We start from the raw sequence: 13,059 nt of genomic DNA, 5'->3' as shown, positions 1-13,059 counted from the left end.
GTGTGAATTTCAGGTGTAAGAGGCATTTCCAACAATGAAGAACTCATTGTGCCTATAGGAAGAGATTTATTTCTTCCCAATCTCTTGACAGCGGTGCATTCCGCATTAAAACAATTCCATTAGGCGAGGTTTACCTATGTGTGTATATACGCTGGCGTCGTATTGCAGACCGTATTCTTTGGAAGTTAAAATGGTGTTTCTGTCTTTGCAAATGTGGTTTGTGGTTTTGAGAGTGAAAAGGGGATTAAAGAATGTGAATGAGGGTTTTAAGTTAATGATTTGATGTCAGAATGGATGACAGATTTAAATATAGTGAAGGGCATTAGATATTATAGGTGGGCAGGTTCTTTTCCATGGGGACTGTCCTCTTGGGAGACAAAAGATCTGGAGATCAGCTAGAATTGCTAAGTGTCCTTCACCAACTAAAATAGAGGGTGTGGGGTTGATGATGACCTGTTCACACATCACCCCCCCCCCTCTCTCCCACTCACTCTCTCTCCTTCTGCCTCCTCCGCACACACATCCTTTTCCTCTCTTGCTCACCATGTCTCTTTTTTAATTAGTAGGGGACACAGTGTCTGGGACATAAAAAAGTTTTAGTTCAGCGACATTCCATTTATACCTGAAGCAGTAGGTAGGGAATGCAGTCAGAGATGTAGTATTGATGTCCTAACAATGCGGCCCTTCAAGTTACCTGGTACTGCCATTTGTCATTGCTTTCATTTTATCATCATGGATTCCAGCAAGGTGAACTGGACCTGCTAGACACAGTGTGCCATCAGGGCTCAGCAACAGGGCTTTTGGTTTGCTCTCCTGACGTATGGCAAATTCCAGCAGTGGCCGGCGGTATTTGTCTTTGTGTATACTGAAGGGTTGAGACTAGGTCAGTGGGGGCACATGCAGCCAGTTTCATGACCTGGAGGTTTACACAGACACGGTGACATAGCCCTCTGTGTCCAGTCCTCCCCTGAACTCCTCTGGGGGGGGGGGGGGTGAACGGACGTGACCGGTCTTGCCGGCCAGGGTTGACACATGTTAATGGTTGATGTGCTGTTTGCTTAACTCAACCCTTTGTAAGACCATGGACATACCAGCTTCAACAAGGCCCCTCCCTCTGAATCTTACAGATTCTGATTCCGTAAGCATTGTGTTCTGCAACCTGAGGTCCTCATTAACTTTACATAGTGGAATAAACAGAACCACTTCTAAAGCCCTCATACAACCCAGTGACTCATACCAAACAGGACCACATGCCCCCCCCCCAAAACACGAACATTCACAGACATACACACACACACACACACCACCCCAAATCACAAGAACAACTTTTACAGCAGTGTATTGATATTTGTAGATATTTGTATTTTTGATTTGCTGACCTTTTGGAAGCCAGAGAAATGTGACAGACATAAGGATTTATTTTTAATCATTCACACTGCTAGAGCCATGGTAAATGACTTTCATTAAAAAAAAAAGAGTAAGCATGAGTGAAAAAAATCTAGTACTTACTCAGCTGTGGAAAAAAAAATAAGAAATCATCAGATCAGTTTAGAGTTTCCATATTGCGGTTTCAAACCTAGAGGCTTCACTTACCCATTCCTTTATTCATTAAGGCCGTTTTTGGATTTTTTCTTGGATTCATTCCTATTATGTCTTATTCCAGATGTGAACTCATTTCAATGCAAAAATATGTTGTTTTGTAATGTTATATTAACTAGCCCAATCCTTTAATGTAGCACAGTTTTGGTTGGATAACCTAATTCATAGTGAGCACACTCTTCCTAAAAGCCTGGATTGTACATAGAAGTGCTAGGCTATATTTGTGAGAGTCAGTTAGGTGCAGTTTCACCATGGAGACCAAAAGGCAGTACAGAAGAGTGTAAATAGCCATAACAGAGTTGAGCAAACAAGATTTCCTTTCTCCGGCTGTTGCTGTATCCAGAGTGTATACTCTTTAGATACTCAGAAATGTGTAACAATGATCTTACTGTAAATTTACCTACTGAGTTGAAAATATTAGGCTTCTTTACACCATGACAAATAATTTGGGAAAGTTCAGATTTTTTTTTTTTCTTGATAGTTGCAGTGAAGTATGATCACTGTTCTGTTCTCCAGTTGAATTCATTTGGCTGTGAACAAACCGGATTTCATCTTGGCTTTTATGTGTCAGAATCATGTTTAGTGAAATATAAATGAGGATTTATTCACATGCAGTGAATACTTTCTAAAAGATGTGATGAAATTAGAATAAAAAATCATAAGCGACGCACAATTAAATGGGAGAACTGACTCTCTTCAAAACTGATTGGTCCAAACCACAAATCATTCTGCGGTTTCACAGCAAACTGATTCCCAGAGGCAAATTCAATGCAGGAGGTTACTAAATCTTCCCTTTGGGTCGTCAGTCTAGTTACAGCAGACTAGAGTAAGAGAACACACATACAATGGAAATGTAGTCAGGTTACAGTACGTGGACTGTGACTGCATAATGATCTCCTCTCTCTTTTGCAAAGACCCCAAGTTCTCTATTATTGTGTTGCTTATCCAGGAATCTGCTAATTTATAGCAGCGGTTGAAAAGGTTACACATTTACAGCACCAAACAAGAGATATCTGAAGTATGCTGAATGTTGAGTCTGGTGGCAACATGTGTATTATGGACTGTATGTACTTATATTTTGTGTCTCAGCAAACGGTGACAGTCAGCCCCAGGTGTGCATAGCAACTGATTCCATCCCTGTGGCTTGGAAAATGCTACCACGAAGCCAGGGGAGGTGACCTTGGTAGTGTACAAAACACGAACAGTGCAGCCCAGGTGAAGCCATCATGTTTACTGATGATGTCATCATCAGATCCTTTTTCCCAGACACAGCATGGCCTACCGTGACCTTGGACGGAACGAATACACATTCGGCGGGAGGGGAAGTCAGCGCCGTTTGGGACTCGTGACAAAGATCATCAAGTCGAATTTCATACGCAGAGTAGAGTAGTCTTTTAATTTGTTGCAGCAATCAAGGCAAATTTTTGCTCTAGAGGCCTGCCAGACAGGCTGACTGAATAAAAACAATTACAAGTATTACAACCATTGCTTGCTTAACCGTTAATGTATTTTGAGAGCGCTTATATTTGGAGAGCAGAGGGCAGTGATTAAAAACTCATCTCATTCTCAAACAAGTCTCCTTTCCTCTGTCTTCTCTCTCTGCCTCAGACGTCTCGCATGGTGATTAAGTTAATTAATGAGCTCTGCTAAGTAGGGGTCCTAGGTGTTTATAAATAGATGCTAGGAACATGACAGAGCATTTCCCAACTCAATGTGAGCATATGGCCTGTCAGTCAAACACTTTAATGACCTCCACAAGCAGATAACACAGAATGTCCGCAGCAACCTGCCATTTGTCTGGAATGCAAACCTTAATACTCTCTTTTTTTTTTTTTGGTCCCTGTATTTCTTGAGTCTAAAGTTTTGTAAAAGGAAGATCCCAATTAGTCACTATTTCAAAAAAAAAAAAAACCCTCTGAATTAGGATATGTAATTCAGCCTTTTTTTTCCTTCGTTCTCTCTCTATCTCTCTCTCTGTCTCTCTCTCCCCCCAGAGTATTGTGTCAAAGTATGGCTCTCAGTTCAGGGGGAACTCACAACATGATGCGCTGGAGTTCTTACTCTGGCTCTTGGACCGAGTCCACGAGGATGCTAACCCTTCAACCAACAACCACAACAGCAAGACCAAAGCCCCTGCAAAGGTAGGGACAATCACCAGAGTTTTCTGAGATACAAAACCCGGATCACGCAGACTGCATTTTTCATGTTATAATAAAAGTAACTCTTTATCTAAAGAAGTAATGGCCCACAACTTATATTACCATGAGACTTTCTGTTAAAATTTGACAAATGTCGCAGATGTAAGAGAGTAGTGCATTAAAAAGGCGCTATTCATGGGTGAAGTCTGTTTAGCGTGATTCTGTCAGTTAGAATAGCACAGGCAAAATGAACACAGCTTATGTAATGCCTAAAGAGATGAGAGCCCAGCCCCTCATGTGAGTGGCACATCCAGCAGAATACCTTCAAATATGTGTTCAAGAGTGAGGCCTGCCTTCATGTAGTAAGCAGAGATGAACAACAGCCACTGTGTAACACAGAACTTTGTTTCTACTGCAGAAACAAAGAACGAAGCCTCTCTACCATGACCTCACTAGCCTTTGTATGAGCTTTGTGTCTGCTAAGTGGTGTGTGAGTGTGTGTGTGTGTGTGTGTGTGTGTGTGTGTGTCTATTTGTAATTTTGTACTGTGTGTTTTTAACAAGGAAGATGGGCTTTTGTAACACATTTTTGTGTCATGACCTTATTTAGAAAATTAATTGAAACATCTGAAGCTAGACAGGGTCTTTGTATCCACACGAATTCAATGGGAATTTACAATGGAATAATCCTTTCATGTGCGTCCATTCACTGGAGTTTTGTCCCTATAGCAGCCTCAAACATAATACTGTTCTACACATTCACATACTGAAATTCCATAATGCGTTTTGTCAAATGAGCATTTCCTTTACTTGCGAGAGGAGAGAGCTTTGAATATTCATCCCATTATTAAGCACATGAGTCAAGATGTAAGTAAATGCCTTACAGCTGCATTTACGGGAAATGGGGCGGTGTGTGATTTTGAGTAAGCAGGTCAATAAGATTAGATTAACAAGGACACATACTGACAGGTATGCTTTTTATGTATTTGATTTACAGTTTTCCTCAGATGCATCAATCTTTTATTGAGTTGACAGTTGACACAACAAATCACAGAAACAATGAATTTCTCTGAGGTAACCGTAGCCTTACAGTTTGTTTTTAGCCTGGATAATTTAGCTTGCATTTCAGACTAAATGCTTTTAAGTCAGAGCCTTCAATGAAATTTGAAGTTTTGATCTAATACAAGTAAAGGCATGAAATTATTTGTTCTCACTGTGAATCCAGGAATAAAATACACCTAATCCATAATTTAAAAAGAAGTTGAAATGTGTACAAACATGCAAGTCTGTACAGTGCAAGAAAAACATTTTGATGCAATAATGTCTAAGCTTACTCCTGAGTGTCTGGCTGCATGTATGTGTGTGTGTGTGTGTGCATGTGTGTCTGTGTGTGGTTGTGTGTGCGTGTGTGTCGGTGTGTGTGTGTATGTGCATGTGTGTGCATGTGTGTGTGTGTGTATGCATGTGTGTCTGTGTTTGTGTCTGCGTGCTGGAATGTATCCACACTGGCAAGAGTAGCATACAAACTTCACACAAAGGAGCATACAAATCCGGCTCCTGGCATGAACAAAACCTGCTTTTATAGCGTGTATGAGTAATGTTACTCTAATCTTCCTCAGACAGTACCATCCTAATAGACTGAGTATGTCATCTGTGGAATTCAAAACACTGTAATGATGTACCTCACCAGATGCTGCAGTACCAAGCACATCTAGAACTTGGGCCTGAAAAACTCATACATTTTTGTTGTCGATATTCCTTTCACATAGTTTTGCTGGGTATAGTGAAAATGCTGATTTTCATTTCAAAAACTGCTGGAGTAAAAGCAGTTTTTATTTTTCTGCACTGCATTCAGGCAATCAAAAACTTAATAAAAAATAGTTCTCTTGTTTTTTTGTTTTTTTTTGAACAGAGTTTCATTGAAAGTTCTCTAAGTTTTAGAGCTTGAGCGCTCTTTTGAAAACTGAGCCGAAGCAATTTAGACAAACTGTCATGTTTTATAGGGAACAGATGTATTTTAAAAGCAAGGTTAGATTTTAATTTCTGCTAACAAGCTACTTGTATGTATGTGTGTGAAGTTTTCCCTTTAGAATTTACAACTGTCTTCTGTCACCCCATTATAATCTATTGTGAGAATTCTCGCATATCTCCTTCCTTCACTGCTTTCACCTGTCTGCTGTACGGCTAGCTGAGAGAGAGAGCGAGAGAGAGAGAGAGAGAGAGAGAGAGAGAGGTAGTGTTGCATAGACAACAGTATGTAGCTTAAAGACCCTTGGGACTCCAGCGGAGTCAGGGTGGGCCTCTGGTCTGGCACAGAGTACACTCTGGCCTTTATCTTCCTTCAGTGTCAGTGGATGAGCAAACCAGGGCTGCATAGTGATGTGGGCCTCATCAAGGGCCATTTTTAGAAGCATAAAAGTGTGTGTGTGTGTGTGTGTGTGTGTGTGTGTGTGTGTGTGTGTGTGTGTGGATGTGGATGTGGATGTGGATGTGAGTGGGTTCGGATGTGCAACCATGTGTGAGTGTGTGTGTGTGTGTGTGTGTGTGTGCTCACATATTTCTCAAAAAAAAAAAATTTGTTCGTGTTCCAACCACCAGATAATTAGTCTGAACCTCATAATTGCTCAATAAATAGATGACCCAGAATTTTTGTTTTCATGTTGATTGTCCTTGTTCTGTCACTGTTTGAAGAGATCTTTGAAGTTATTGTGATCCATTCTCCAGAGTATGCAGTGATTAATAGGCATGATCACAGCTGAAGAGATGAATGATTTTGAGGGGTTTGCATGTTTTCAGGGATTGATGAGTGGACGGATGAATGGATGGATAAATGGATACGAGGAGGAATAAATGGATTGACTGATTAGAAACGGATAAAATTTGACATCTTATTTGAGATCAGTCAATTTTATTCACTTTCGCTTGAACAAAGATAGAACTCTCTGAGTTCTCTCACTCTTGTTAACATCCACAAAACTAACGCAGAACAGTAAAAAAAAAAAAAAAGGAAAGACATTTACTCAAAGGTTACATAGGTATAAAATTCTATTCAAGTGATATTTTGTTACAGGAGATTTTCAGAGAGGATCAAATATCTGAAGACAGACAGTCAAATAGATGTGAAGCAATTGTGAAGTATATTGTCAGATGAGAAAGCAACTCTTGTCCTTGAGTTCTGTTCTGTCACAAAAAACTTCCTTAAAGTCATGACAAGCACTTTGTTTGAAGTATTTGTGTGTGTGAGTTTTTGTGTGCGAGAGTGTGTGTGTGTGTGTGTGTGTGTCTAAGCGTCTGTATCTGTGTCTGTCTATGATGTCAGATTGCACATTATGCGTCTGCGTGGTGTGTCTTTTTACTTGTTTTATTAATGTTTGTTATTGCTATTGCTCTACATAAATTCAGGATTTAAAACTCACATGACAGATTTGTGCAGAAAGATCTTGTCTAAAAAGGGGAAATTCACCATTTTTTACACCTGATCTCATTATAATCCCTGTCTTGGCGTCTGGTAGTTTTCTGCGAATGACTTTTTTTTAATTCATTTATTTATTTATTTACTTACTTATTTATTTAAGATGCTACTTTTAAGCACTCTCAAAACCAGTTGCATTAATTTACTGTGCCGTTAACTGTGTCAGCAGTGAGGAAAATTTTTCAAAATGTCAAATCTGTGAAAAAAAGACCTTTTTCAGGCCAGCACAGAATCTTCACTGTGGTTCTCAGAGGAGCCAAGACTGCTGGGCTGTAAGATACAGTGTAAAGCTTTCTTTGAACAGTCATCCTGTGTATGTCTTATATACTCACTGTACTGTTTGGATTTAAATACATAAAGAATGCTGTTCCGTTGAAATACTGTAACAGAAAGATTGTTTTGACAGTTTCCTTACGAGGAGGTAATTGTCAAAATGGGCTCATGTGTTAAGCAAGGTGAACTTCCCCTTTTAAACTTGTGCGGTAGCATGCCTACTCCTGTTTGGCAGGTAGAACCAGTTTACCAGTGAGGTAATCGGGTGAGAAAATGCATTGGTTGCTCAACTAAGAAAACGCGTACTGTTAATGCAGTGTTCCTTTTTTTATGTACTTATTAGATAAAGGTAGATGAAACAATAATGATACAGTTGACAATTGATTGACAAAAACTGCATAACAGTGGTACAACACTGCTATAACAGATGTCTTGAGTGTGAACAAATCTATATTTATGTGCCAAACCCTGTATGTTCCCAACACTGGCAAGTCAATGAAGGTTCACCGTTCACCTCAGTATTAGCATAGACCTGTCCATGAACTTCACATGGTTTTACCTAAAGGTTTGTCGAAGGAAAGCTTTTAAAGTGGACTAGATCTTTCCACATTTGTATGCTCAGCCTCTTGGACTCACCTCTCGGCTTTTATTTTCTAAATGGATAGTTTAAGATCGTTTCTGGATGTATGGTAGGAATTATGTGGATCATGTTTTCCTATCAGTGTTCTTGCAAAGTTTGAGGATTTGCAGCAACCATCTATTATTTTGTAGTCTCAGAGACTGGAATAAATCAGCTTTTTTTAACATTACGATGAGGTGTTTGTGCTGCCTAGCTTGGCTAGTGTTCCTCTACGAGTGGGTGTTTTAAATACCCATCTATCTAGCTCAGTGCATAGTGGACAAAACCCTAGCATCTGAGCGGTGCTGCCAAAATCATTAAGTATGCATCATTTCATTTTTAACATCGATAATGGCTACCCTTTCCACCGTGGTGTTGACAAAGGCCGAAAAGAGTGGGGAAGTAAACTGTTTAGACTTTGTAATTTGCCCTCTGGATGTCACTTTCTGCCCCTATCGATGCCAACAGGAATTCTCTGTTCGACACATTGAATTATTTGTGACCCAAAGCCGTTCTCAACTCGTGCAAAGAAGTAGAAGCTGTGGGTTTAGATATCCAGTGATCGCCCTTTAGACAGACTCTGCAGTTTTAACGAAAAGCATTTCTCTGGGACAGCCGCGGTTTAAGTAATCCTTCACTGTTCTTTAATCATAGCTACAAAGCACATAGTCTTATTGGAAAAAGTGTATTAATGTGGAAATCAATAAAATAAAATGAAAATTGTGCTTGTTACCTCACTGACCGGGATGAGATCAGCAAGGTTTCGGACAAGTCATGACTGAAAGGGATGAAAATTCTGTTCATTTGTTGTAAATCAGTTTGATAGCTGCAATTAACCTGCAACACTGCTTTCAGTAATTTTAATGGCAAGGAGTACTGAGAGGAGTGGAGGAAACTTACAGCCCAAAACACTTCTGGCTCTGCAGTTCTATCCAAAGATTTTCTCGAAGGCTCATTCAACCAAACACTCACCACAATCAGATTACCAGTGACACCAGCAACATTTCTAACATTTTTTAAATTCCGCTTTTTTTTTTTTCCACCACTAGACCTTTGCCTCGGTGACTGATTCAATTTCACCAAAAAAGAGAAGAAAAATAGTGCCACCTGTATTATGTACTGTTAACTGTGAACCCTTAGAGTGGTCCCCTCCAGTGGGTTGTGAAAGCAGCAGTTATAGCTGTGAGATGTTTCCCCCCCTGGTTTTACTGTGGCACAACAAACATTGTAGCGTCAACTTCTCTGACTCCTACCTGTGTCAAACCATTCGTGCCAGCTGAGACATCCAGGGCACTGGGAACAAATCCCATTGCTCGCTGAGGGCCTCTTAATAGGATTTACACAGCAAAAAGAAACTTTCAAATCTCGGCTTTATAAAATATTTCTCATCGTTGGTTCCCCTTTCTCAAAGTCGGCCTCATGCATTATTCACCCTTATCCGTTTAAGTGTCTTTTTAAAGGCTCCCACCCAGCGTGGCTCTATCTGTGAAGAATTAGGAGATAAATCATTGAGCAGGCCAATTCACTAAGCCTTTACTTTCTTTACCAAACTCTCACGACAAAGGTATGTTTCTAGAAACCTTTGTGGTGGTTTGTAAGGTGACCATAGTTGTAGATGCAGCACGTCGCGTTACACGGAAACCAAAGAGATAACTGCATGATTCCTATCCTCCACCAAAGCATTAAATCATGTTCTTGAATTGCTAAGTGGCTTGCCCAGCCGGAACATTGAGGCACTTTGCTCATTTACGGACGCCTTTTCTTACACGTCTAAAAGCCACGCTGAAACGGGTTCTATCACTGTCTGTGCAAGAGGTGCATTAGGATATCTAGTGGTGTTCCTGCACCGTATCTCTCAGTGTCATGACTACAGAGAATATTTACCTTTTTTTTCATGCTCATGATATTTAAGTAATTTCACTATATGACAGTGGGAATATGTTTTGGATTGGCTCGACAGATTAAGAATCCCAGGTAACAAGAGCCTGCTCTTGCCAAAACAGCCCTTCCTCTCAGGCCGTCTGGCTGAACAGATTAGACCTGAGACCTGGGGATGAAAGCTGGCCAACAAACAACTCTCCCCTCACATAAGCTTTTCAGGGATTTCTGCAGAAACCAGAGATGAAACCACCCCATGACAGGATATACACTAGAGGAGGTCTGTCTTCAGATGCTAAATTCTCATATCCCCAATATTCAGCCATGAGTGCTGGGGTTTATCCCAGCTAACCCTGGCGCGACTGTCTGAGTTCACGCTAAGGTCAAAGTAGGGCTTCTATTGGTTGAGCGTGCGAGGTGTTGAATTTGAGTTTGCCCATCTGTGTACTCTTTGAGAAAGCCCTGCCTAACACCCCCTCAAAATCACTGTCACCCCAGCCGCAATGCCAGACCCTCTGCCAAGTTTGAAGCCTCTCACTGTAGCAGGAGCCCTCCCAGTTGACTGTTCCACCACAGAGCAAAAAAAAAAAAAGTTTAATTTAATATACTGTCTATACAGCTTTCCTCACCAAACACTTAGAGACCAAACAAACTTAAGAGTCGGAGTCTCCATGTGATACAGTCCCCCACGGCAAACGAGACAGTTCACCATAGCATACGGCTCTCTAAACACCGATACTGAAGCATCAGAGGGGTTCCGAATGAATAATTAAACACCTCTTCCCGGGAGAGGGGAGAGAAGGGCCTTTCGAAAGTCGGAAGAGCACACACCACAAATGGCAGGAAAATTAGATCCAGATTGATCGGCTGAGATGGCAGAAAGCACATCCGCCGCGCACTCACCCACACTTTGTCCCTTCAGCAGAGACGTAAGTGTACAAACGCTGGTGCTATTGACAGGTCAGAGACCTGTCAAAGCTGTCAACTATTCAGGGGAGTTATGGTACATTCAGAGGGCACTTCACTTTGAAAGCCCTTTTTGCTCCAAAGAGTTTTCTTCATGTACTGAAGCACTGTTTAACCTATATAAATCTGTTCAAGATTAACCCCCAGGTATCACACTGAGATGGCCATTATGCTCCTGTGCTCCTGTTTAAAGGCCTCAAATGGATTTCACCTTTGACTGAAATATTTAACACTTTTCTTGGGAAACATTTGATTAAATCACTGAATATTTCAAGTGTCCCTTTAAATGGACCAAGAGCACCTGAAATATTCAAGGACATTTGAACTTTTGCCTGTCTTTTCCAACAGAAAAAGGAAGGTGTATAGAGTAGATTAAGGAGTGTTCAGAGTATATATGTGTCCAATAGAGGAAGGATTTGAGAATGATGAACAATGCAAAGGTCTTCAAGGCTCTGTGCAACAGCTGACGAATCACTAAACTGCATTTGTCAAATAATCACATTGAAGAGATCGTTTTCTTATGGGCCTAAAAGAAAAATGTTCCTCGGTGCTTTGCTTTTTTTGTTCTTGATCACCTTTGGACTGTTTTTATTTATTCATTTTAACTTATGTAAACAAGATCTCACCATCGCCATCACACTCATTGCCACACTGCAAGGCAAATCATTTTGTAACGCTTCTTTCGATTTGAGGAATTTCTGGTAAGCTAAGGATTTGTCTGTGATTTCCCTTGGATTTGAAGTAATATTGTCATCTCTACAAAGGGAAATTGTCCCTCCTGCTGCTGGTTGACTCTAACCTGCCTGTTGGTACAGCTAATCCCAACTGGATTGTATCCAGTGTAGGGTGAATCAGAAGGTAAACAAATATCGGTATAAAATGGTTTAAAGCTCATAGCCAAATTTGCCTTTCCTTACAGGGTTGCTCTCAAGACTGTGACACTGTGTGTGTGTGTGTGTGTGTGTGTGTGTGTGTGTGTGTGTGTGTGTGTGTGTGTGAAAACACACAAGTGCAATATCTGTGTATGTTATAATAACTGAGGTGATTTACTCATTTAGATTTACCTTACACCTGATAGTGTCTCTTTTTCCCTGTAATACATTTCTTTGTCTTCCATAACCTGATATTCAAGAAACGCACAGTTGCTCCCGACACCAAATCACAGCATTATTTAAATGAAAATTATATTATTCTGCAAAGGAACAAAACAAGACGCAAAAGTCTGGTTTTCATTCAGTCTGCTCAGTGGTCTATTGTTGTCCAATGAACACCATTATCTCTTATGATTACTTGCCCCATAAATAGGCAATGACTTCCTGTCATCCAATCAGTCAGGCTTGTACAACTACAATTATGCCATTGGTCAACTGCTGAGAAGTTGGTTAGAATAATTATTCTAGCTTTAAGCAACATTGTTTGGTTTGTATATGAGTGGAATTGAAGGTAAAATATCCCTTTTTGTGGTCACTTTTGCATCAGAAGCGAGTTTTACTCCTGTGACCCACAGTCTTGTCTCCAACACCACTCTACCAGTGTGACTGTAAGAGGAACACCAGACTGATGTGCTTCTCATCGCAATCAATTTTCTTTCTCCTTTTTTTTTTTTTTTGTAATAAAAAAGGCTCAGAGGACGCCTGTTTACTTGTCGAATTAAGAGATTTCTCTAAATAAACATCCCTGGATTTCCAAGTGAGAGGGCACTCTCTCGTGCCTGCCTCCATCCAAGTCGGATCTATGGCTCGAAGCCGTTGCCAGGAGCACTTGTTCCTTCTGCGGCATTTTCTTTTTCTCTCTTTGTAGCGGTCCAGGCCTATTGCCATGGAAATGGTGAACCGGCAGTGTGTTTGGATATGCTGTATGATGCCAGAGAAGTCATGCATCTCTCTCTCTCTCTCTCTCTCTCGCTGAAATAAGACCAGCGTGAGACAAGCCCTGAAAAACAAACTCTTCAGTCACTGAGTCTCATTCAAAATATGCTACTCCCAGGTAGCATCATGAAACCTCTTTTTTTTTCTTACCCACCAAGTGCCTGTACTGTATTAAAACAGAAGTTTGCCCTCCATCATTATAAAAAAAATCACTTAAGCACCAGACTTTTATTAAACCAGTGCTGAT

At 40.6% G+C, this 13,059-nt stretch overlaps 1 protein-coding gene across 1 annotated transcript in view; it reads left to right on the top strand.

The window, feature by feature from the left end:
• Positions 1 to 13,059, top strand: part of usp43a (ubiquitin specific peptidase 43a) — a 54,169-nt gene that overhangs the window by 2,454 nt on the left and 38,656 nt on the right. Inside the window, exon 2 of the mRNA XM_030782532.1 lies at positions 3,594 to 3,740. Within this exon, the coding sequence (XP_030638392.1) occupies positions 3,594 to 3,740 (147 nt within the window). The remainder of the gene's footprint in view (positions 1 to 3,593; positions 3,741 to 13,059) is intronic.

Source organism: Chanos chanos, chromosome 8 (assembly GCF_902362185.1).
Source record: "Chanos chanos chromosome 8, fChaCha1.1, whole genome shotgun sequence".
Taxonomy (NCBI): Eukaryota; Metazoa; Chordata; class Actinopteri; order Gonorynchiformes; family Chanidae; genus Chanos; species Chanos chanos.
The sequence above is the reverse complement of the archived record's forward strand: the minus strand, read 5'-3'. Positions and strand labels throughout refer to the sequence as shown.